The sequence below is a fragment of the Rhinolophus sinicus genome, linkage group LG07, assembly GCF_036562045.2.
Source record: "Rhinolophus sinicus isolate RSC01 linkage group LG07, ASM3656204v1, whole genome shotgun sequence".
Taxonomy (NCBI): domain Eukaryota; kingdom Metazoa; phylum Chordata; class Mammalia; order Chiroptera; family Rhinolophidae; genus Rhinolophus; species Rhinolophus sinicus.
This window is the reverse complement of record NC_133757.1, coordinates 124,710,728-124,734,793: the sequence shown is the minus strand read 5'-3', so window position 1 is coordinate 124,734,793 and position 24,066 is coordinate 124,710,728. Positions and strand designations below refer to the sequence as shown.

General features: G+C 39.3%; 1 protein-coding gene and 1 non-coding gene across 2 annotated transcripts in view; one reads left to right on the top strand and one right to left on the bottom strand.

Annotated features, from left to right (window-relative positions):
- Positions 1-24,066, bottom strand: part of PRDM5 (PR/SET domain 5) — a 120,108-nt gene that overhangs the window by 52,020 nt on the left and 44,022 nt on the right. Inside the window, 8 exon segments of the mRNA XM_074338556.1 lie at positions 5,877-6,039; positions 6,041-6,065; positions 7,254-7,338; positions 11,347-11,426; positions 14,050-14,171; positions 14,424-14,516; positions 15,736-15,910; positions 18,069-18,204. Coding sequence (XP_074194657.1) covers positions 5,877-6,039; positions 6,041-6,065; positions 7,254-7,338; positions 11,347-11,426; positions 14,050-14,171; positions 14,424-14,516; positions 15,736-15,910; positions 18,069-18,204 — 879 coding nt within the window.
- LOC141573033 (U6 spliceosomal RNA) lies at positions 9,782-9,886 on the top strand. The gene has a single exon (XR_012498617.1). It is a non-coding gene; the product is annotated as a U6 spliceosomal RNA (small nuclear RNA).

Sequence of the window (24,066 nt, the reverse complement as noted above, 5' to 3'; positions counted from 1 at the left end):
ATTAAAAGTGATAACCTTGACTAACAAAATATATATTGTTCCATAGTAACAGTATTTACTGGAAATGGTATTCTTGGGTCACGTACACAGCAAGAAAACTTCCATAAAATTCAGGGGAAATACACAGAGATAAAGTAAATTTGGAGAAAATATTCCAGCGATATGTGCATTAGAACTATTTTTAAAAAGAGTTTTGTTACCAAAGTCTCAAGTCTGCATATCATAAGCATATTACTGTCCCACATGGGTCATGCAATAAACCTAAAACCACATAAAATGTGTGTCATCTGGCTGTTTACAGGATCTGTAATTAAATTTTTACTGTCAGCTTTATAACTGACTTCTTTAAAAGGTCTCCTCTTCACAAAAAAATGAATGGAAACCAGGGATATATCAAAGAAATCAATTTCTTTAAGCTCAGTACAAGAAAACGTAATTGATTCCACAGAGAGAATTAAGACTACGAAATTTAGATGAGGCCCTTAAAGAACTCTAGCCTCGAATGGCCAAGCCCAGCCTTTCCACTGCCTGAAAGCCACATGTGCATGAGTATGAGGCCATAAGCCAAGGAGGCAACTAAGAAATCCCCACTCCTTAATGATGCCCTGAGCAGGGCGACGGGAATTTGCTGGGAGAAGCACTAACCACAGACTTTCAGAAGAAGTCTTCCTGAGAGCAGCAACTTCAAGTCCCATGTGGGCAGCCTCCCCTTCCACAACACTGCTGTCTCATGTTCCTGACCAAGGATGCTTCTAGAACGCTGCTTCAAACACGGGGCGTTTCAGGCTCATGGATTGGACCATGAATTTAAAAGTTCTGTCTCTACAATGGCTGCCATTTACTACCGATACCTAAAGTCATGCAAACAAGTTTAGTCTCTCCCACAGTGAGGCTCTTTGAAAGTATGAAAACAGCACCCATGTCTTGTCACAAACTGTCCATAAAATAGACACCTGCAGCCTCGCTCAGGAAGATCCAGTTTCTCAGATGCATCACAGCAATTGTAGAACAAGATTTTCTGCATAAAAGTAGGCATCCTAACTTTTACAACTCATGTCACAAATCATAAATATACTAGCTCCTCTGGTAGATAGTCTGTTTGCTGGGAAAGATAGCTAAATAAATTGGTAATTCTGCATTGAACTTTATGTGCCCTCCAAAGAGAACAAGTACAGATTCCTAAAGTACAAACAGACAAATAAACAACAGAACAGTTCCACTCCCACCCACAACTACACTCTAAAACTTCATGCCAGTTCTTGAATAGGAAGTAGTTTTCTTACAGTATAAGGCCTTAGAAATGAACAGACAATAGGATTCCAAATATTTGGTCAGGAGAGAGAGAGAGAGAGAGAGAGATACATAGATAGATAGATAGATACATAGAGAGATAGATGAGAGATAGAGAGATAGAGAGATAGAGAGATAGAGAGATAGAGAGATAGAGAGATAGAGAGATAGAGAGATAGAGAGATAGAGAGATAGATAGATAGATAGATAGATGGATGACAGACAGACAGATGTGGGTCGGTAAGCCACCACCCAATCATCTAAGTGTTAACATCACCAGAGGACATAGTCTCAATGAAATCTCATAAAAACTAATCTATTTTTCAACAGAATACAGATGTAAACTAAAGTCAAAAGATCACAGTTTACAGTCAGTTTCTTATTTGAAACATAAAACATCCAAGACAGGATATTAGGTTCAACACCTATTTTCTACTGAAACCACTGCACTTCACATATTTTAATCATAATGCACAGTGCTCATTTGTATATTGCTCGTTTTCATTGTTTCAGGTTTGTGGCATTTTCTAGTGCAATAAAAATTATTATATAAGAGAGAAAAGTATCTATTTTTAAAAAATGTAATAATTTTCCATTTAATTTAACCTAGTTTTTAAATTTCTATTACCTACTCACTACAATTGTTGACGTCATTTAAAATTCATTATCCTGTGAATTGAGGGTTCACATACGTAGATTTCTTGGTATATGTGCTTGGTGCTAAACTTGCCCCTTTCGCTGTGCTGCAGGAGTCGCACAGCTTACAGCAAAGCTGCAAAGTTGCAAGTCTCCTCCTGCCATAACAAGCCATCACCCCGTCTTCTGGCTAAGGTTGTTGTTTCAATCCTCTTTCACTCAATCTTCTAATGCTGCTGGGAAGTAAGTCAACCAAGCTGAGTGGAATTTCAGGTAGAGTTAAAGTGAAAGTGATATGGGAAGGATCTCCATGTTACAACTAAATAACATGTTTTAATACAGGAACAATTTAAAATATACTGGTAGTGGAGAAGTAATGTAATAATTACAGAGGAAAATGAGCTATGTTTTTGTTTTCTGCTTTATCTGCCAACAAGGGAAAAGAACAAAATATGTCTGAACCGAAGCAAGTGTTGATATGCAGTGCTTATAAGAAGACTTTTGTGAAGAAGGGCTGTTTTTTAATATACGATATTGATCTCCAGGGAGATCAAAAGGAAGCAGGGTGAACAGTCTGCTCGTTAACATTCATTTGCCCAAAACACCATATCAAAGACTTTAGAAAAAGTCTAAAACCATATATTATCGTTTTAGAACCTAATCCATGATCTATTTAGAGTAAGACTTGTCTTTTTTTTAAGGTCTAATAAAATTTCACCTGGACAAAGTCTGATCTACAGTAACTTGCAAACAGTTTGATTGTGACCAAAGAAATACTTTATCTAACAAAGTCCAATACATGTGTACAGAGAGAGAGATGTATTATTTCATTAAATGACCTTTATTATTACATTTTCTATTCTATTTTTTAAAATGGCTATTCATGACCCCGTAAACTGATTTCAAGACCCACAGAGTGGTCATGGCCCAGGGCTTGGAAATCACGGATGAGCTGTTAGCCAGGAGGCCCACTGGAATTATCCAGGAGAGGTTGTGACTACAGATCCTCACAGGCCTCTAAAGTTCACCTCCGGCAGGTTATGCAAAGGGTCAAGCAAAAGGGTATTTTATTTGAAACGACACACCTCTGCCCTCCAGGAGCTTATTTATGATGTAATCAGGACAAAAGCCCTCTGTACCCACTGTCATCATCAAATAAGCATTGCCAGTTCCAGGATCCAAGACGATTCAGTCCATCTGGACGTCCTGCGTACAGCACAAGCGGTACCCCTGACGTCACTTGTTCTTTGCATTAAATGTGATAGAAAACTAAGTGAAGGGTGAAGGCTAATTAAGTGGTTTCTGTCTCTGTGGTTCTGAAACATCTGTCCAAAGAATTAAAGTCTACTTGTATCCAGATAAACAATCTTTATTTTAGCTAGACCCTAGGATACAACTATGAATCAGGTCAAATGATTTTGTCAGAAAGGATTAGGGAGAAGAAAAACTAATTTTGACCTATTGAGCGTACATAACTGGCAAGAAAATTAAACCAGTCATTAAGTTTTAGAAATAGAAATCACTCCAAAATTTCACCATTGCCATAATCACAGTGAAAAATAATATTCCCTTTTCAAGCAAATCTAAATGTTAAAAGAATTGACCCCAAAATAAATAAGTACAATAAAAATGCATCACTTATACAATCAAAAACAAAACAAAAATTAAAAATTAAAAAAATACTGATTTATTGAAAATAACAACCTTGATCATGCTAGATGATGAAGATTAGTCAGACTCTTAAAGGCTTTTTTTCTACTTTCCTTACATACCCCTATTTTTCAGTTTCCTAACTGGCCATTAATGAAGAATGACAGAAGAAAAAGTTCATTCGCTTTTTTCACCTAACTCTTGGAGACTATGTCAGCCATTTTCCCATAACCATACTGCGTTCACGGCACTGTGAGCAGCACATTTGTCTACAGCAGAAGGACTGAATGTGCTTTCCATGTTGGAAATTACAGGCATCGCTGTTTCTCCCCTTCCCAAGACATCATTATTACTTTCATATGATTTATGACCAAAAGTATGAGAGATGGTGCAAAAATCCTGTGCCAGATTCCCATATGGCATATAACATAAGCTGAACTGTGAAAAACTCGTAAAAGTGGGTAGATCAGTTTCATCAAAGAAAGGAGCAAGAGAGTTCCAGAGACAGAGCAGGAAATGGGCCAGATAAGTTTTACAGTCGTGCAATTCCGAAGCAGCAGACATGAACGAGCCCCTGCTCCTGAACACAGAATGCCTGAGTTAAATGGTAGGGCGTCACCACGGAATCGGCACAGGATGCCTGGAGATACTATCAATCAACCCTGTTCATTCTTTGGTAAATCTGCCTATTTTTTCTTTCTTTTTAGACTGAATCTGAAATCAATGTTATCCCTCTTTAAATGATTTCAAAAGACATGTCTTTGAAAAGTCCCAACAAATACTGAAATAACTATAATTCCAATGGACTATTCCAAGTGAAAAAACAAGTAACAAATTATTTTAAAAGATATTACATATGTGTTACTTAATAGCATGCTAAACTGTATCAACCAAAATTAATAAGCAAACATATATCACATCACAAAATACTTTAACATATATTTCTAAGATGTTGAATCTCTTTGGACACAATTTCTGAATTCGAGTCAAACATTATTATATACACAAAGTAGATAAGGTAAAACTAATACGTTCTGAAACAACAGCTTGAATAAAGGGAAAGTGTAGGAAATGCACATAAAAATCACAGGGAAAACTAAGATGGTAGCTTTAGATGGTAGTCTCATGAGAAGGGAAGAGGCAGAAGTTAGGGAGGCTCAGTAGAATGAAGGAAGTGGCAAGTTGTTTTAGGCCTGGTGATGCAGAGAACGGGAAGACAGAAGCTGGGGCAGGTACAGTGAGGAAATGATACAGAGAATCTGAACGACAGGCTCAGGTATATACTATATACCTGAGTATATTCAGTATATAGTATAACGTACACAGGCATTGGAAGTCAGAGGACAAGCGTGATCCACCAGAGCGGTGCTTCACGACTGTTTCTCAGTAGGAGGGACTTGTTGTGGAAAGTGATAACAACAAGAAGCCTCATTAGACATTAGATGGGTGTTAAGGTGATGAAGACGAACAGTAAACGAGGTGTGGAATGGCAAAGGAACGGATGACAGAAGGTGGTGAGATGATGCAGAGTAAAATCTTTAAGGACGGCTTTCTAATTTCAAAACGGAGCTAAGACTAAAGAGAAAAACAGGCATGATTCTATGCTTTAATCATTCACAGAAATAGGAAACTCCAAAAAAAGGGATTTTCTGGGGCAAAAAGAATGATAAGGCCATTGTGGAACGTGCTAAATTTATTGGATCAAACAATGGTCAGTTATATGTCAAATAAGCAGTACGACACGTGGGTCTGAAGCTGGAGATTAAAAAAATAAATCATTTGGAGTTCATCAGAACAGAGCAGACAGCACAAGTCCTGGATGTAGCTGCCACAGAGAACACAGAAGTGGTCCAGCCAAAACATCCACGATAAAAACTCCTGGTGGAGGGAACGGAAGTGTTCAGAGAAATTGGCAGAAAACCCGGCAGCGCAAACTGCGACGACACCGCACACGAAGAGAACTTCAGGGAGGGAACATGAACAAGGGCGTCGGACTTGAGAGAACAAAGGAAGGGAACAAAGACTGCAGCCGTGCAGCCCTGGAGAACTCTGGGTGACACTCTGCTCGGGAGGAGAACGGAAGACAGGAGGCCCCCGGGCGCCGGGCCTGAGTGAGGAGCTGAAGTCCGTGCAGGAACCGCTCTGTACTCCAGGTACAGCCTGCCCCAGGTGCACAGAAACTTCCTTGAAAGACAAACAACTGGAAATCATGTCAGCAAATCAGCCACACACTCACACACACACACACACACACACACACACACACACACAAAAGAGTGACAACATTAATAAGCTTTTACCTTCTTGTGATTCTTGTAAACATTTCTGTGGGCAAATCCCTTTCCACAAAGCTTGCATTTGTAAGGTTTGTCTTCACTGTGTATAACTTTGTGGGCACCCACTTGATCAAGCCTCTTGAAAGATTTATTACAAATCTCACAATTATAGGGTCGTTTCTCTGTGAAAAATGAGTGGAGACAATCTCACATCTATATAAAGTAAAGGATAAAAAGAGAAACAGCCTTACCTCATATGACTTCTTATGGATACGTCAACTAAAACATTGAAAACGATTGAACAAGGTCTACTGCCCAATCCACCTCTGTTAGATATGTGGACCTATTCACAAAATAAATGCCAGCTTGTTCTTTATAGACCTATTTTGTCAACTAAATGTATAAAGTAGCTTAGATATAAAGGTAAAGTTTAAATTCCCAAAAGAAATCCTACTTGTAGGTGAAAAATATGCTAAGAGGTGTGAGTTTATGTCATGGTCACAACTGTGAATGCTAAGGGTGGCCCGACAGTGGCAGATGCAAATGACAGACCTGCCTCCCACCTGGACAAGTGGACCCCATACAGGCAGAGTCTCTGCAGAAACTACACCCTTGGGTCATTGTGTAAAACCCACATTTATACAACATTCATGTAAGGTGGACAACTAGATAAAAAATACTGTTTGTTTCAAACAGCATATGTGAAGGGCACTGTTTTTGATCTCCTATTTTCATTTGCCAAAATATCTGTATCTATCTCGGAACAAAGTGGGTATTCAAAAAGAATCTGACTTCCATGGCCTCAAATTATGAACACCCTAAACTCGAGAAAGAGACTTCATAAAGTAAAACTTATTTTGACAGCTGATGTTCAACAATCTGTACAACAGGATTTGTAAACTTGCTTAAAATGAAACTATGGTTTTCAAAACTTACATTTTCAAAATATATTTATAAACTTCTCACTAATATTTACTAGTACCTTACTTAGTATGTAAAAGTATCTAGAAACGTAGGAACCATGACTGCTGACTCCCTCGTCAGTGTCAGACCCTAAGCTGACATAGCACATGAATGAGCTCATTTAACCTTCACAGCAATTTTCAAGTGTGGGAACCAGTATCCCATTGCACAGATGAAGAATACAGAAACTGGGGCTCAAGGAGGAATAAGTAACAAATTAAATGGTGGTGTTGAAGATTTCTGATACCATTCAGTCCATAGAAATACACTGAAGTCTAGGGATGCTATGTAATTTGTTCAGTATCACACAGCTCGTTAATCGCTAAGCTAAAACTAATAGCCAGGTCTCCTAATAATTACTCTGAGAACTCCTGAAAATGACAAAGTGAATCTTTTGTAGTGATTTCAATACAAATTTAAAAAAAATATGTATTTTACCTGAGTGGGTGATCATGTGACGTTTTAGTTGATTAGCTGAAATAAATTTCTTCATACATTCTTGACAATCGAATATCTCGTGAATCTGCAAAAGGTTAAATTGACAGTTAAACCAATTGTCAAAGCCAAATAAATTATATAGAGCCCAGAGTAAAAGCATAAACATGAGGAATGTTGCTACTGCAGTATCCAAACTGTATATCACAATTCAGCCCTGTCTTCAGACTATCCCACATAAAGTGAAATTGCAATGAGCACAAGTTACCTGGTGCATATTAAATTTACATTATCTATAAAGAATTATACTAGTACATATTATCTCTTTACCTTATGCACAAATTTAGACATGGGAATATGTAACCTGCAGGTAATAATATTGCCTTTATAGTAGTCAATAGTATTAATATTTTAAACTTAACTGTATGTAGTACAGAACAAAACACTAATTCCCGTAAAAGACAAGAGCTAGGATTCTGAAAAACATTTGCTCACAGCCAGGCTCCCACACAATAGGAGGACCACATAAAAAGGGATAATCAAACCCCACAGTCAAAAAGGGGAGGATAACTTCAGCAGTTATCCAGTTATGTTAGCCAGTTGGCTAACATAAAAATCACAATTGAATCTTAAGGTTAGTTCTTTCCCTCCCAGACACTAACCCCGAGAAACTGGCTGGGTGCGGTGAAAAGCGTAAGTCCAGTGTATTATCAGAAACAAGGTACAAGGCTCTGAGAGGAGTGGACTGAATCAAGCCCTCTACTAGAAGCATCGATCTCCGCAAGGAACAGAGCATAGCACTGTTTTGCTGAAGATTTAAAAAAGGTTTTGGTGAAGTCATGTTTTTGTTTCTCCTTAATCTCATTAAAAGTAACACTCACAGTACTAACTCCCAGAGCAGCACAGGCCCTTCTTCAGGGAGCCAAGATATGTACCAGGGTTCTCCCGGAAGAGGAATTCGGGCCATTCCACAGTGAAAGGTCAAAGCAGAAGACCCCGAATGGGTACAGCAGTGAGTAATGAGCAATGAGCGGGAGACAAGGTTGTCTCCTGGTAAACGGCTCCCCTGATCTAAGTGGCCATGAAAAGAAGGGATGAGGCAGGGAAACAGAACCTGGGCAGGCTCACAGATCCCAGGTGTGCAGTCTGTGCCTTAATCCTATGTCCACCAAATGGCAGGGCTGTGGCTGTCGACCCGCCATCTGCTTAAGTCAGAGCTGACTCTTGATGAGTTTGTAAACTCAGTCGTGAAAAGCAGGGAAAAGGTAGAAAAACAAGGCAGATGCAGAAAGCATCTGACTTACAACCCAGCTCAGATGCAATGGCATCTAATCTGATCGGGGGATAAGAGCAATCCAGAGAGTTCTATGGACCCTCAGAAAGCAGTTGTGGAATCGACCTGCATAAGTATTCACAAGACAAGTACCGTGCAGGACAGAAAAAGGCTTTCAGACTGAGACATGTTAAAAGCGGCCTTTTAATCATCACAGTCCCTCACAGGGATTTCGGTTGAACACCCACATTTAAGGAGCAACGGTATGACATGTCATGTTTATTTAAACATAGGAAGAACAGATTTATAGTCTTAAACTGTGTTTCTGTAATATATAACTTTTATAACACAAGATACTCTAAAAAAGATAATACGTCTTCTCAGTCATACAAAAATGAAAACATTTATGTATGACTGAGTTTTTTTTATTTTAATATTAAATTTTTATCAGTATGTAAAATTTTTTAAATTATTAATACGTATATAAAGTGGTAACTTTTGCAAAAATACTGCAGAATAGTGCTCATATTTGTTCACTTTTCAACTCTCATGGCATCTGAAACATGAAACATTCTTAAAGGTCGAATTAATACTCCCCAAATTATAAAATAGAACATTTACTGTGCCTGAAAGTATTTTCACATTGAATATCTTATTTATAGTGAAAAATTCAGGCCAAAGCTATTTTCAAAATTCCTAAAAAGGTTTAATAAAACAATCAGATTTAAAGTGAAAATGAGAGATAATGCTATTTATTTACGCCTAATGCTAAGTAAAGCACATTTTGTAAAAGGTCTAGCTTGCTGAATTGATATGGAGGGTAATAACTTAATCTGAAGTCCCAAATTAAATAATTTTCAAGAGGTATCATAATATATGGTATTGGAATGTAGGATAGTGCATAGTAATATAGGATACTACACTGGACTATAATGTAATCTGGCATCATCATAAAGCACCATCTGCTGGCAAGATGAAGTACTGCAACCAAACTCTATTAGACACTAGACATACCAATTATAAGAACAGAGTCAAAAATGGAGTCAGTGAAAGCTGCCTGTGGCTTCAGAAAGGCTGTTAGAGGAGCTATGCTGTAATGGAGGAAATGCTGCCTTGAGTTAATCAGTTATTATTATCTGTAGAGATATCTTAGGTGCCATATTTCACCATCACCAGGTACAATTTCGATCTACCAAGATAAAAACAGTTCTACCAAGGAGAAAAAGTTCTTATATTATGAAGAAAATAATGGAAAAGGAAATTTTTCGACAACACATATACTAAAATTGGATTTATATGTAGAAAATCAGCATGGCCCCTGCATAAGAATTACACACAAATTCTTGAAGTGTTTCATATTTTTAAACAATCTGATAAAATAACCATTTGGAAACTGGAAAAAAAAATTGCATTACAGAGATAAAATAAAAAAGCACTGGTCAATTCAATGTCACATTTAATAAATGAAAAAACAGAGGCCTATATTACATGGAGAGTTAGTGACAGGAGAAGACACCCACTCTCCTCTCGGTCCAGTGCTTGTTCCATTATTTCTCCCTAAGGATCAAAATCACTCAACATCAGGATATAACTGCAGACATCTTAACACAGCAATTTAATTGTTTCATATGTTATGGGTTAAATCCACAGCACATGTTTAGCGCTATCAGATTGAATATGATATGAATTTTAAGTCCTCTCAAGTTACTTTGGAATATATCTATATACAAATAGAGAGACAAAGTTCATTTTACAAAACACAACACAGTGAAATTTTGCTTTCACCAGTACATCTCCCCTCTCCTTTGGTATTAAATTGCTAAAAGAAAATACTATGCACTCCTAGATATTCTGAAAAAAATAGAAATTAATCATTTATATATTATATATCATCTTTGTTGAAATACCATAATATAATATAGTATAATATAATATAATAATATGAATTATTTTGGACTCTGCCATGATATGAACAAAAATTTTAATTCTATTTTGATTCTGTACTATTGTAAATTCTATTAACTAGTTGCTAATATTTTTAGGGTTAATAAATGCCATTTACTTTTCATATTACCTTTTCATATTAAAATAATAACTTAGTAAGTTTTATACTTATTATAAAATGTATTAAATTTATTTTCTCCCAATGTAATCATTTGTTTCTGCCAACAACACTTTGACATACTTGTACATTATTTTTCCCTTTCAGAATAGTGGAGCTCTTGTTTGTTTTGCCAGACTTCACTATTGCATGTGTCCTTTTTAATAGCTAAATGCCATTGCAGAGCATATTATAAATACACAAAAAGACATGGTTTCCTCATTGATTGATATTTCCTGAGCAACTGATCAAGCTTGAAACCAGGGTGAGGTGCTGTATGTGAAGGACTCAGCTCAATATGACACTTTACATTGAAGAAATATTTCTCCTAATTCTGAACAAAAACACAAAATGTTCTTTAAAACTTTTTTAACTGAAATTTATTGAGGTGACATTGGTTAATAAAATTATATAGGTTCCAAGTGTACAATTCTATAATACATCATCTCTATATTGCATTGTGTGTAGAAGAGGGTAAAGGGGGTCAAATATATGGTGACAGGAAGAGACTTCACTTTGGGTGGTGAACACACAAAATATAATTTGCAAGAGTTCACTCTTCTGCTTACCAGTCTTGCCTTTTAGAATAGGTTCATATTTAAATTAATGACTAAGCCCTGTCTTTAAAACATAAAAAAATCAACTAAAAATGTACATGGCAGACACCATAAATGACTAAAAGATCTTGTTGTCTGATGAGCATTAATCTTTATCTTACTGACCTTTCTATGTTCCTGTAAGCTTGATGCTGAAGAACACTTTTTATTGCACACTGAACATATGAGCTTTTTCTTAGGGTCTCCTGAAATAAAAACAAAATACCATCATGATGTAAATGAGAATATTAAGAGGAGCATCAGACAAAGTGTTTTCAGGTGTTTCCCTTCTCCTCCTAGAGAACTGGAGCCCTAGCTCCTCTGGGAAGAAATATGGGGAAAGTTTATCATTATTCCCCAAAAGAACAGAAAAATGTTTTCTCCCGTAGGTACAAAATCTCTCAGTTAACATCCACAGAATCTAAGCAAATGAGAATGCTGGGAAGTGGGTTAAGGAAGTCACCCCCCACTCTCTCTTATTCCTCCTGGGTAACTGTGTAGGTTCTCCCCACCCTACCAGCTTCCCCAGGTTCAAGGACAATAGCACCTACAAAGTCATAACTAGACTTTATACTAATTTAATTTTCCTATATTCAGGGAAATCTGATGTTTGACTGATTTGATTCAACTTGCAAAAATATTTAAGAACACATTACTTACAAAGGTAGGCAATGCATGAGAAATTAATACAACTACACTGAACATGTAGTCACTTCAGCACCTGTGGGCTCTGTATGCTTCTAGGAGCTGGTCAGAAAACCAGCCAACATGTGTTCTAGATTCTGAAAAAGAATGTGATGCATATTTAAAAATTCAGCTTCTCTCTTCTCAGCATCTTCAATTCATATCACTAACCAGGGACATTTATCATCATCAGTGGTAAAAGCTGCCACATCTTCTCTTTCCTGGAATACCCTGCCTTTCTAGAAAAGGGTTCTACAGCCACACGTGTGAACACTGCTTTGTTTGCTCTTCTAAGTACGGAATATTCTTTCCCCCAAAAGTCTGTGTAGGTCACAGAGGAAAGGGGAGAAGCCCAGAGAGAGGTACTGAATGAGAGACAAGACCATGGACCAGCCAAAAGTGAACATGGTGGTGACTTTTCACTGGAAACAGTAAGCTGCACATTTTATATTCTATAGCATAGAAAAATAAAAAACTTCCTTTTGTGAATGGTTTTCTACAAAATCACCATTAGTTTTCAGAATGAGTACTATTATAATATCCAAGGCCAACTGCAAGAAGCCTCAAAGAAATGTTTACAGCACAACCTGAAGACCAATGCCCAGTAATGCACAAGAATGTAGGTTTCCAGAGGTAGTTCCAGTATGCATCTGCTTTTTCACTTAGTTCAGCAAAGTTAATTTTAAAAATGACATGAAAGATTTGTTATACTGCATTGCAGACAAAGATGGAGAAAATTTAGAGCAGCATTTTAAACATAATAGCTAAAAAAAAAAAAATATGAAGAGCAATCTATCAAGAAGTTATGCTTGCCTTTTGCCCGGCAGAGGGAAGGCCCAAGTACCATGAGTTCAGAAACAAATGCCATCCTCCCTAAATGAGCCACACATTCTTCAAAAGGAAAGAAGAAATCAGAGCATGGTGAAGTCCACGTGTCGGGCACCCACCGGAAGCTGTGCGCCCCAAGGCCACGCCCCCTGCCCCACCCCCCAGAGTTTCCACAGGGAACTCACACTTAATGCACAGCCCAGAGTGCGAGCCAGCAGTGGCGCTCACACCGGCTTCTATAACGTTAATATTGAAGAAGTTACTTTGGTAACAATGAACAAACATGGAATACAGAGGCTGAGTATTCATTATCCTTTTCTCCTGAATGTGACAATAAACAAGATGGAAGAAAAGAAATCCACTTTCTTCATATCCAGAAAGACACAGTTCCACCCACTTCCACAAGCCAAGGGCAAAAGGAAACACATGAGAAAAACATCGGCACAGAAGGATGTCAGAGGTTCTGTGAGCCTCCACCTCCTTTAAGGAAAGGACTGAGCAAATAAAACATTAACTCTGACAGTGCAGCCATTGGTTCACCTCAGTGCTGTAGGGTCGATTCCTAAACCAATGACATGTACCATGTGCTAAGCAGATCGAGTCTGAGTGACAGTCACATTTTACGTTTGTCTCACTGTTTATTTAGCCACTAAAAGGAATTCAAGTGGTATGTGCTTGATTAATCCAGACTTTCAATTCCAATGTTAAAAAATAGTCAGAAATTTTCGCCATCTTAGGAGACATAAGAGAATCAAGAAACAGAATTTTACTGTAAAAATATTAAGGCAGAAGGGAATCACTTACGGTGTTTCCCCGAAAATAAGACCTAGCCAGACGGTCAGCTCTAATGCGTCCTCTGGAGCAAAAATTAATATAAAACCCGGTCTTATTTTACTATAATGTAAGACCGGGTCTTATATTAAGTTTTGATCCAAAAGACACATTAGAGCTGATGGTCCAGCTAGGTTTTATTTTCGGGGAAACAGGATAGTAGTTTTAAAATATATCTAGTAAAAGGGGAATTTTATGCGCTGAAACACTAAAATCATTATTTAACAATATTAATTCTTAATGCGCCTGACTACCAAACACAGCCAGATTCTAGCTAGACTTCGAGTCACGATGAAGTCACAGAAAACAATGACCAGTGCTGCCCAAATCAACTCAAAGAAGAAGTGGTCAGTGGAAGGAAGGTGGCCTCTGCCACAGCTCCACAGCTGTGTTATGAAATGCCAGCTCTCCTGGAGAGTGACACAGACACGGGCTGCTGCATCCTGGGGCAACGAGGCCCCTCAAACTCCCTCCAGTGCCTCTCACCTGCATGGACGTTTTCCTGGTGTCTTCTCAGGGCATCTTTACTCTTCAGCCTCTTCCCGCAGCTGTCAGCCTTGCACACAAACCGGGCTTTGCTCCGGCAAGTCTCCTGGTGCTGCTCGCAGCTACAGGACAGCAAGGAAAGGGGCACAGGTGAAGACACAGCAAGGAAATTCTAGCATCATGGCAGGCTTTGTAACGCATGCTCCCTGGGAGAGGGTCGGAGTCACTCACTGCATGCATTGCCTGGACAGGTAAGAAGGAAAGCGTTCAAATTCTGTAGCCATTGATACTAAATCACTAAGAAGCCTGGAAGCATGCATGCCAAAAGCGACCCACAGACACATAGCACACATTGGGAAACTCGGACACAAAACCTGGATGCCGAACTGAAGGGGGAATTGCAAACAGAGCACTGAAAACCTCGCGAAGTATCCTTCAGACTGCTTTTCGCTGGACATTGAAGAACACTGAGGGGAAATAGAAGAGGAACAAAAACTGGAAGTCTAAGACAAAAACTGATGAAAATATCTCTACTTTGAATAAAGTCATGTTAGTGATCTCTGTTTTCGTTCCATCTTTTGCCCTTTTAAATTTTTAGTCGTTACTTAATTTGACTATTAGACCCAGCTCAGCAAAAGTATCTTTGGTGTAGAATATATAATATTAAATTCAATAAAATTGACTGGAATGCAGTTTTAAATTCTATTAATTAAAAAGTATATAACTAAAAAAAAAAAAAGTGTATAGCTCTTGCTTGTTTTTTTTTTTTAAGAAGCTATAATAGAATTTCCAAATGTATAATTTCTTGTTATTGTAAAAGGTTAACATTTTTAAGTTTTGAGCAAAAAATTTTCATCTCAAATTTCATAAGCAGTAGTGGATATATAAAACATATGGCAATAGTCTTAATATAAAATGTAGCGTATTTCAGAATTTTACTTTAATGAATAAAAAATGAAACATTAAGTCCATGTTAAAGATTTCATGCTCATTATAAAGTGACATTGTAAAAAATAAAAGTTTGCAAGTATAGGTATCTAATTTCTCACTTTTAATAATCCATGATACTGTAAAGTGCTTAAAAGAATAATTTTAAATGAAGTGAATATAAATAAATAATAAAGGGTACAGAGCAATGTGTAGGATCGTTTAATTCATCTTATCATCATATCCTGTACACATTCATCTCTAAGTGATTCCTCCAAAGTTGCGGTAAAATAAACAGTGTTTCCCAAAATGCCCGTGTTCTTTATACCTCAACTCTCTCCATGTTAAACTTTTACTGATTTCAGAGGGAATATCAAATGCAGACAAGTGAAACTTGATCTGTCACCCCAAAGCGCTAGCTAAATTATGCATATCTGAATTTCAGATTAGTAAACCAATGAGCTTGATATTTAATGGCAAGTTATTAAATGGACAAAGACTGATTAGCATAAGCATTGTTCAGTTGTTAAATTCATAATCAGAATGTTTCAAAAATCAACATACTATACTAAGAAAAGATGAGTTAATGACAGTGACAATGTAGAATGCTTGATCCCTCCCTCCCTCTCTCTCTCTCTCTCTCTCTCTCTCTCTCTCTCACACACACACACACACACACACACACACACACGTCAGAGACCAAGTGGAATGAACAAAGTGTCAGCTCATCACGTTACAGACATTCTGTAATGCACGCACTGTCTCTGCAAAGCCTGCTTAACTGGGAAGTCCTTCCCGCACTGCCTGCACTTGAACTCCTTCTCCTCGGTGGGTGTCTGGTGGAGTGTCTGAAGGTGCTCAGCAAGGATGTCCTGGCTGGTGAAGCTGCACGCACACTGGGGACAGGCATAGTCCTCAGCACAGCCGAAGCAATCTGCACATTTACAAGGGCACAGATTTAGCAGACAAAAATTAGAAGCCGCGAGCTAGAAAATCAAAGTAATTGTGTTTCATGGTATCAGATAAGTAAATTCTTATTATCTCTGTGAATATTAATAGTGTTATCCATGAAAAATAACAGGAAGTGGTACTAGAGAGAAATACATTATTTTAAATCATTGCACTTGTGTTCCACCAATTTACCGTGTAAGGTTGACTCTTCACTTCAAAGAGCGATTACAAATGTCAAATCGGAAAGCAAAAGTTTTCCCTGAACTGGGTCATTGTGAGTTCACTTTTAGATACATGAAGAGACAAATCCAGCCACGGAGAACTATGTTTAGTCATCAAGGGGAATATCACGTATATGAGAAAAGACCCAGGTCATAAAAACAGCGCTCGTGACCGCAGATGTTGGGAGGCTCCAATGCCCGCCCCTCTCTGGTCAACCCCACCCTGATGGGCCCGGCTCTACCCAAATTTCCCAGGGTGCCAGCTAAGTTACAGATTTTCCTAATTGTCAAGTAAGATTAGATCTAGAAAATGCAGAAAATATGAAGAAAATAAAAACACTAATAACCCCATAATGAAGACACAACCGTTGTAATCGACTTCTGAGTCTGACCTGTGTTCTGTACATTCCTATTTTATGCACAGTCTAGGAAGAGCTACATTTATGATCACACTTTACATACAATGTTACATGTTGCTCTCTTGTTCCACTTAACAGTTTCTCAAGTCAAATGTTTTCTAAAAAACTTAAGATAACATAACTCATTGAACGAAACTCTCCATTGTTAGACATCTGGATGGTTTCTTCGTTTCTTTAGCTGGTTATTTGGTTGCTTTGGTTTTGAGTTTGGGGTTTTGGTTTTTGATTTTATAAACAAAACCCAAAATTCTAAAATAAAAAGAGCAACAATGTAAGTACCTGATTTGTATGTTTTAACAACGTATTTAAGTTTCTGTTGATTCTTTTTTTAAAAAACAATGGAAAATGATATTCTGTTAACTAAAGAAAAAACAAGGCGGTAATAGATAAGTAGGCGATTTTAAGTTAAAATAATGGACACAATAACAGCATGCCCTGAGGGCAACAGAGAAAAATAAATAAATACCAAAACACAGAAAATACAGAATAACACAAAAATAATTCCCATACCCCAATATCTGACGTCCCAAACAGTGTCATGCATATTTGAAAAACAGAACAGCCTGTCCTCATCTTCCCCTTAAATAATCCCACTAAAATAAAGAAACAGAAGTATATGATGACAACGCTAAGAATACTCAGACTTTCCCAGCCAATGACACCCGTCAGAACAGAAAATTCCTATGAAGGCCATCACTGCTGTGGTGACTAAAGAAACCAGCACCACTTCTGAAGCAAAATAGAAAAATCCTCCATAGTATTAGCCTATTACAATAGTCGGAGACCTACGTCACATTCCCCATCAAGAGTGCAACACAGCAGAACAGACCCAGGGCCCAGCAATAAGTGACTAGTCCTTGGTGGACGACAAACGAGGGACGCCGAGCTCCAGAATGCAGGACGGATTCAAGCAGGTCTGTCCTCCGGTCGTCACCCACCTAGGACAGCCCGGCAATCCTGCAGGGCTCTGTGATCAGAACAGAAAGAGATTTCCAGAAACTCCAGTTTCCCAAAGACTCTCCAACAAGAGCAAGGCCGGGGATTGATCCCGTATGGCCGGCCCTCTGTGCACCTCTGCATCTGCCTTTCCCTTGTGCGGGTGAGAAAGTAAAGTCTCAGAGATAGTGACTCCCGGATCCGAAGGCTGATTAACGGCAGATTCGGGGCTAGCGTACAAAGTCCCGCATCCTGCTCACCGGCCTACAGCAGGGAGAGCAGACAGAGCCCGGAGCTGCCTCTCACCGTGGCTGTCGTGCAGGCACATCTATCACCCATGCCCAGCAGCTTGTCCTGCCAGGAGAACGGCGGACACACAGCTGGACACCCCCCCCCCCCCAAGCACGGTGGACAGAATAACTTTATTTTGGGAAAACCCTATGATAATACGCCTCTACTTCCATACCAGTCCACGCTGGATGCCTCCTACCACTTCTGTGCCCTCCGTGATGGGGCGGAGGCAGGACCTTCTCTGCCCGGTGGGGACCGTCGTCGGCGTGCTTACCTTCCCCGTCTGGGATGTCGGTCATGGACGGCTGCTCTTCCTCCTCGGCCTCCATGTCACTGTCCAGGTAGCCGATCAGCAGCTCGGTATCTGTTTCTATGTCTTCAATTGCCAAATAGAAAATGTTTTCTCCTTCCTGAGGCAAAGTTTAAAAATATATATATGGTATGACAAATATATCTCAATAATAAAAAATCTGCTGAACCATACATAGGTTTCTGATAACAGTTAAGAAATCGCTGCACGACACATTGAGGACCATGTGCCCATGAAAAGTTACTAGTACTTTTCTTATATGTCCCGTTAACCTGCATACTGACAATGAGCCACCTGTCCGGTAAAACACAACTATATGTTACAGATAGTGATGGTTATCACAGCAAGTGAGATAAGGATACTTATTTAAATCTCTAGAAGGGAATTCTGTGTCATGACTTGGCCTTATGCTGTGCACCTTGTGAGGGGCCCTAAATACAGCAGGAAAGTGCTCTGTGAAGTCACAGTGCCAACCTCTGCACCCAGGCAGACAGCAATGATGTACCAATGATGTCATTATGATTAACATGAAATGCAAAACTAGGAAAAAAAAAAACAACTTTCAAGTTACAACACAAATGAAGGAACTCCAAATGAACCCAGAAAGAATTTCCAAAACGCTGGGCCAGAAATAGAAAAGGTTGGACTAGGCACCAGGGCAGTTTAAAGCGCTGACTGAGTCACCGTGTGCGCCTCCATCCCACTAAAATTATAGAAGAGAGAAGAGAAGAAAACAGGTTCCATCAACGTACCAAATTTTTTTTTTCCAGAAAATTCTAGAAGGTAGAAATCGGCTGGGTTGAAATGATAGATAGCTAATGCAGAATAAGTCTCAACCCATGAGAGACACAGAAGAGGAAACACTACAGAGAAACTTCTTCCCAAGGAAACTCCAAGGAACTCCACACTTGGAATCACGTGGTACAAAAAGCCCCTGGGGGCTGGAGGCCAGTCAGCAGAAAAGGCAGAACGGGGCTGCTTAGCTGGCTGTCCACAGAAGAAATGCCCAGAATCGCTGTCTTTGACATACTTGAGGATTTGTTCTGGGCAGGCTCCTACTATGGCTGCCGAGGATAAAGAGAAGCAAAGCATAGCCTGAATTTATTGAACCTTGGAAGTGGGCAAAGGGAGGAAGGGACGAGACCATAAGCTCCAGCAGCAGTGAAATTCCACCAGCCTCTCTGCTTTGCACAAAGCACAGCCTCTTTCCTTTGGCATTGTCACAGCCCGCTAGTTAAAAAGAAGGAGACAGAGGAGGGGAAGAGATGAGAGGAGGAGGAACAGGGAGAGGGGGGACAAGAAATGAGGAATGAATGACTATGTGTGTGCACATACGTATGTATGGTGCCTGTACACACAAGCACAGCCCCCATGGGAAACTGGAAAAATATATGTCAAACTCTTACACAGTTACCACTGTGAGGTTGGGAGAAGGGGTAATCCCGTGTTTCCCCAAAAATAAGACCTAGCCGGACCATCAGCTCTAATGCATCTTTTGGAGCAAAAATTAATATAAGACCTGGTATTACATTATATTATATCATATTACATTACATTACATTATATTATATAAGACCTGGTCTTATATTTTATTAAAATAAGACCGGGTCTTATATTAATTTTTGCTCCAAAAGACACATTAGAACTGATGGTCCGGCTAGGTCTTGTTTTCGGGGAAACACGGTCTATATTCAATAGGGTTTTAGATTTTTTTCCAACAGAGTACTTTGTAATTTTAGAAACAGTGTAAGAAAAGTCCATGGACAAGACAGCAATGATGATCATGCTCATCAAATACTGCGCAAAGGAGGCCTGGTTCAGAGTTCAAAGCTCTGAAGCAAACCCAGCCATTAGTACAGTTAATTAAAGGTGGGTCCTATGATATTTAGAGCATTCCTGGTAGTTTTTGAATTTCATACCTCCAGAAACAGAAAGGGTTATGTCTAACTAAGAATAGTGAACCAAATTCTATACAATTGTTACTCTTAGTGCAAGAAGACAAGCAAAATGTGACGCAGACACTGGGCAGGAGAGAGAGGTCTCTTTTCAAACTAACTCAGACGCAGTGCTTTCCAGGGTTTGGACACCACTCGTGCCCAAAGAGCTCCCCTAACGAAGGTTTCAGAATATTGTCATCAACCTTAGTGCTCATCTGATCAATACCCAAGAAAATTAATTGAAACATCTTTCTAGCATGATTAGCCAATAATTTTGTGACGGCCTTTAAGAAAAGATAGCAATTTAAAAAAAAAACACAAAAAACATGGTAGCATTAACTTAAACGACAAACCCAAGACACAGCATGCCTATTTAAAGGCTCTATGATAAAAGAAAATTGTAATAAACCAGGTAAAACTCCAATCTAATAAAAGTAATGACAGCATTACAGGCTCCAAGGACCACCTACATGTTTTATCTGTGTGCCACAAACGTGGTGAGACAAATGTCATGCGCATTACTGCGCTCTAGTCATCTAAGGCAGTCATCTAGATCTTTCTCCACAGAACTCCCACCGCCCAGAGTGCAAGCCTCTTCCTTCTCATCTGCTACCACAACAGTTTTAAGTATCCTCTTGCATTGCATCCTTGCCTACACTTAATTTATTTAATCACTCAAGACTCTTCCTTATGTTATCCTCCCTCGTCAAAACCTTCCAATGTCAAATGATTCCTGACCCTTTTCCGAAAGAGAATTACATAGAATAACGTAAGGCATCATGTGGTAAGATTTTATCAATGTGACTGCTTCTGTATCGGGGCAATAGTGAGGACCAAATGTAGTCACGATGCCTTTCAGTCTAATTCTTTCTGATTCTATCACTGTCTCACAACATTTACCCCTGGATAGCTAGGAAATGTGTCTGCTTTTCAAATTCCCTATCTGCCTTCAACACCCGGCATTACTTACAAACCACAGCTTTCTCTGACAATTTGCCCATTGTCCCTTCTCAAATACCATGCCTCACTAGGATAGATTTCATGAACTCACGGATTTGAGGTTCAGTTCTGCTATTTCAAAACAGCGAAAGTAACTGTCTCTTGTTTTGCAAGGAAATACTAATCTCCACTGTGTGCAAATAAATCTAACTCCAGAAGAAGCCATGGGTGATTTGGTATTTCAGCTGCGTCTGTCTGTGACTTAACTTGGTTTTTGTTTACTTGTTGGCAGGCTGAGGTCCACGTGTGGACGATGTAAGAAAAACGATGATTATGAAATTGGCAAAGACACAATGCATTGTATTGAACAGGTAGTAAGATGCGAAAACCTAGCCTATCCCACTAAAATGACTAATGGGCAATCAACAGAAAAGGAGATCATCTTCTAAACAATTGTTGGGCTTTCAAATGTAAACGACCTAGACTAGTGTGGGGTGGAGAGGGGGGGAAGTTTGGACTCCTGCTCAGCAATCAATAGAAGTAGGAGACAAGGGACGAAGGTGGAGAAAAGGAAATGTACTGAAATAGCAAGTAAGAACTTCATGTTTAATAACCTGTCACTTAACTCTTCTTTACAAAAACTCTGAATCAGTCCCAATGTGTATATCAATATCATATCTATAGAGCTCAATACACAGAGCTAATAAACATCAGGAAAAACATCATTTCCACACTATGCTATATGTATATATAATTCACTGAGTACATCCATTAATATTAGTCTAACGATAAAACCAAAACTCTTTAAATGACACACACTGTGACGGATCATAGCACTCCAATGTATTCAGTCCCCTCCCAGTGGCAGGACTGGACCAGGCTGCCATGTGGCTCAGCGTGCTGCCTGTGGAGCATGGACAGTGTCAGTCAGCTGTGACCAGATGACTTGCGATGACCCATGAAATGTGGTTGGAAACATGCGTAAGGGAAAGCTTTAAGAGTCAAAACAGGTTGGGCCTCTGCTCATTCCCCCTCTGCCAGTAAAACGCATGTCCCTTGATGAGACGGCTTCCCTCAGACACCACGTGGCACGGGCTGCGGAGAGGGGTGCAGCCTCCGGCAGCCCATACTTGTGTAAATGACAAATAAATCTTGTCACTAAAAGCCACCAAGAGTTTATTTCTACGCATACTCACTTGCCCTGCCAATGAACTACAACTTGAATAAAACTAATACATTGATAAGTCATAAAATTCCTCTACTTCCCACAGAAACATATGGCCACAGTAGGGCTGGTACTTAAAACCTCATGAGACCAATTGCCTGTAATTGCACTTAAATTTTCTCTAATGGAAGACACATATGTACCTTACTGGAAGATAACCCATTAAAAGACAGATCTGCAAGCTATTTAACTGGTATTTCTATGGCATTATTGAAGAAAATCGCTAGACAGTTACACCTTACGATTCTATAACTGACAGATTCTAGAAAATACTGCAGCAATACCATGTGTATAAATCCGATAAGAAGATGCAGAAATAGAGAAGAAACAGAATCAGGTGAAACTATTTCTAATCTGGTGTACAGTGAAAACTATTTCCTTTGGCCGGTTGCCTGGTTGCTTTGTTGGTACCACTGCGATCTGAATGCTGCATCCCTATCCGAGAAGCCTGTGGGCCTTGGTGGCTTGACGACCACGGAGAAAGTCCTATGCTCAAGAACATGCCAGGTGCTGCTCTCTGCGGAAATCTGCATTGGAGCTCCCAGCTCTGCCGCATCGAAATGTCCTGTCGCCAGAGAAGACTCCGGGAAAACCGGCCTAAGACTCCGACCTAACAACCTCATGAGAGGCAGAGCTAGGAGAGCAAATAATATGTAATAAAATAGCTCTCTCGGTGTGTGTGTGGGGGGGGGCATCCAAACTGACATCCGAACTGGGGTGGAGCTTGATACCTCAAGCTCAGCTCAACGCCCAGTACCCTTTCAGTTTCCTTGGACGCCCTCTACAGCCTGCGACCCCTCATGAAGTGGACAATGACCCCACTGGTTTTCCATACGATCCTTTTCCTAAGAACACTGAGCCACCTTTTCATTTATGTTGATAATATTTTACAAAAAGTCCCAGGGAAGATATGTCTGGAGCTATGTCATTAAGAACATGCTATGGAACACTCTTTGAAATGTCTAAAGAATTCAAAGTTTCACCTTTAAGTGACATAATTCTGTATTTAAACAAATAGTTTTCAATCACAAAAGATCAGAAATTGTGAAAGCCTGCAAAACACTGAGGTCAAAATTATTTTTTAAAATATTACGTAGGCATTTTTTCCTTCACTGTAACAAAATTAACATTTAATAAGAATCACCCATTTCTCATAGAGCTTAAGGATTCTTTGGGTTCATTTTAAGCCACATCTTTCACATTTAGAATTTTCTGGTTTAGTTGGAAGTATTTTTCAGAAGTTTGAACATAGAGTTCACCTGATTATTCCAAAATGTGTGCATGTGGGAAGAATTGTTTGCTTACGAGATCCTTCTTCAATAATTCAGATACTTAAATCATCATTTCCAAAGCAAATGTTTTCAAAATCAAATAAATTGCAGAACTAGAAATATAATCAACTCTCCAAAAAGGAGTTCCAATCCTCTGCCAAAACAGACCTCAAATTCTTAATCCCTTGTCCAAAAGAAAATTGGACCAAGTATTGACGTTTTCCACCAAGAAAGCCACATAGCCACAAATGGTTCTCATTTACTCCACTCCTGGGACATACAGCTCAAATAAAAAATTTCCTGAATACCCCAAATTTCAGATGCAATTTGGAATGCGAGGGATTCATAATGTTATGAAGGAAACATGACGATCTTTTCTTACCAACTCGGTTTCTGGCATGCGGGCCTCAGGTGACTGTCCCCACCAATCAGCAGGCTGATGACACTCAGCCATGTGACCCAACTACAACACTCTCCGCCCCCAGGTCAGATGTGCCTTTGAACCCTGAGCAATCTGCTCTGCCAGCTACTGTTCAGGTAGGGAAGATGTCACCTCAGAGGAGCTAGCAAAGACCCCCACTGTGCCCACA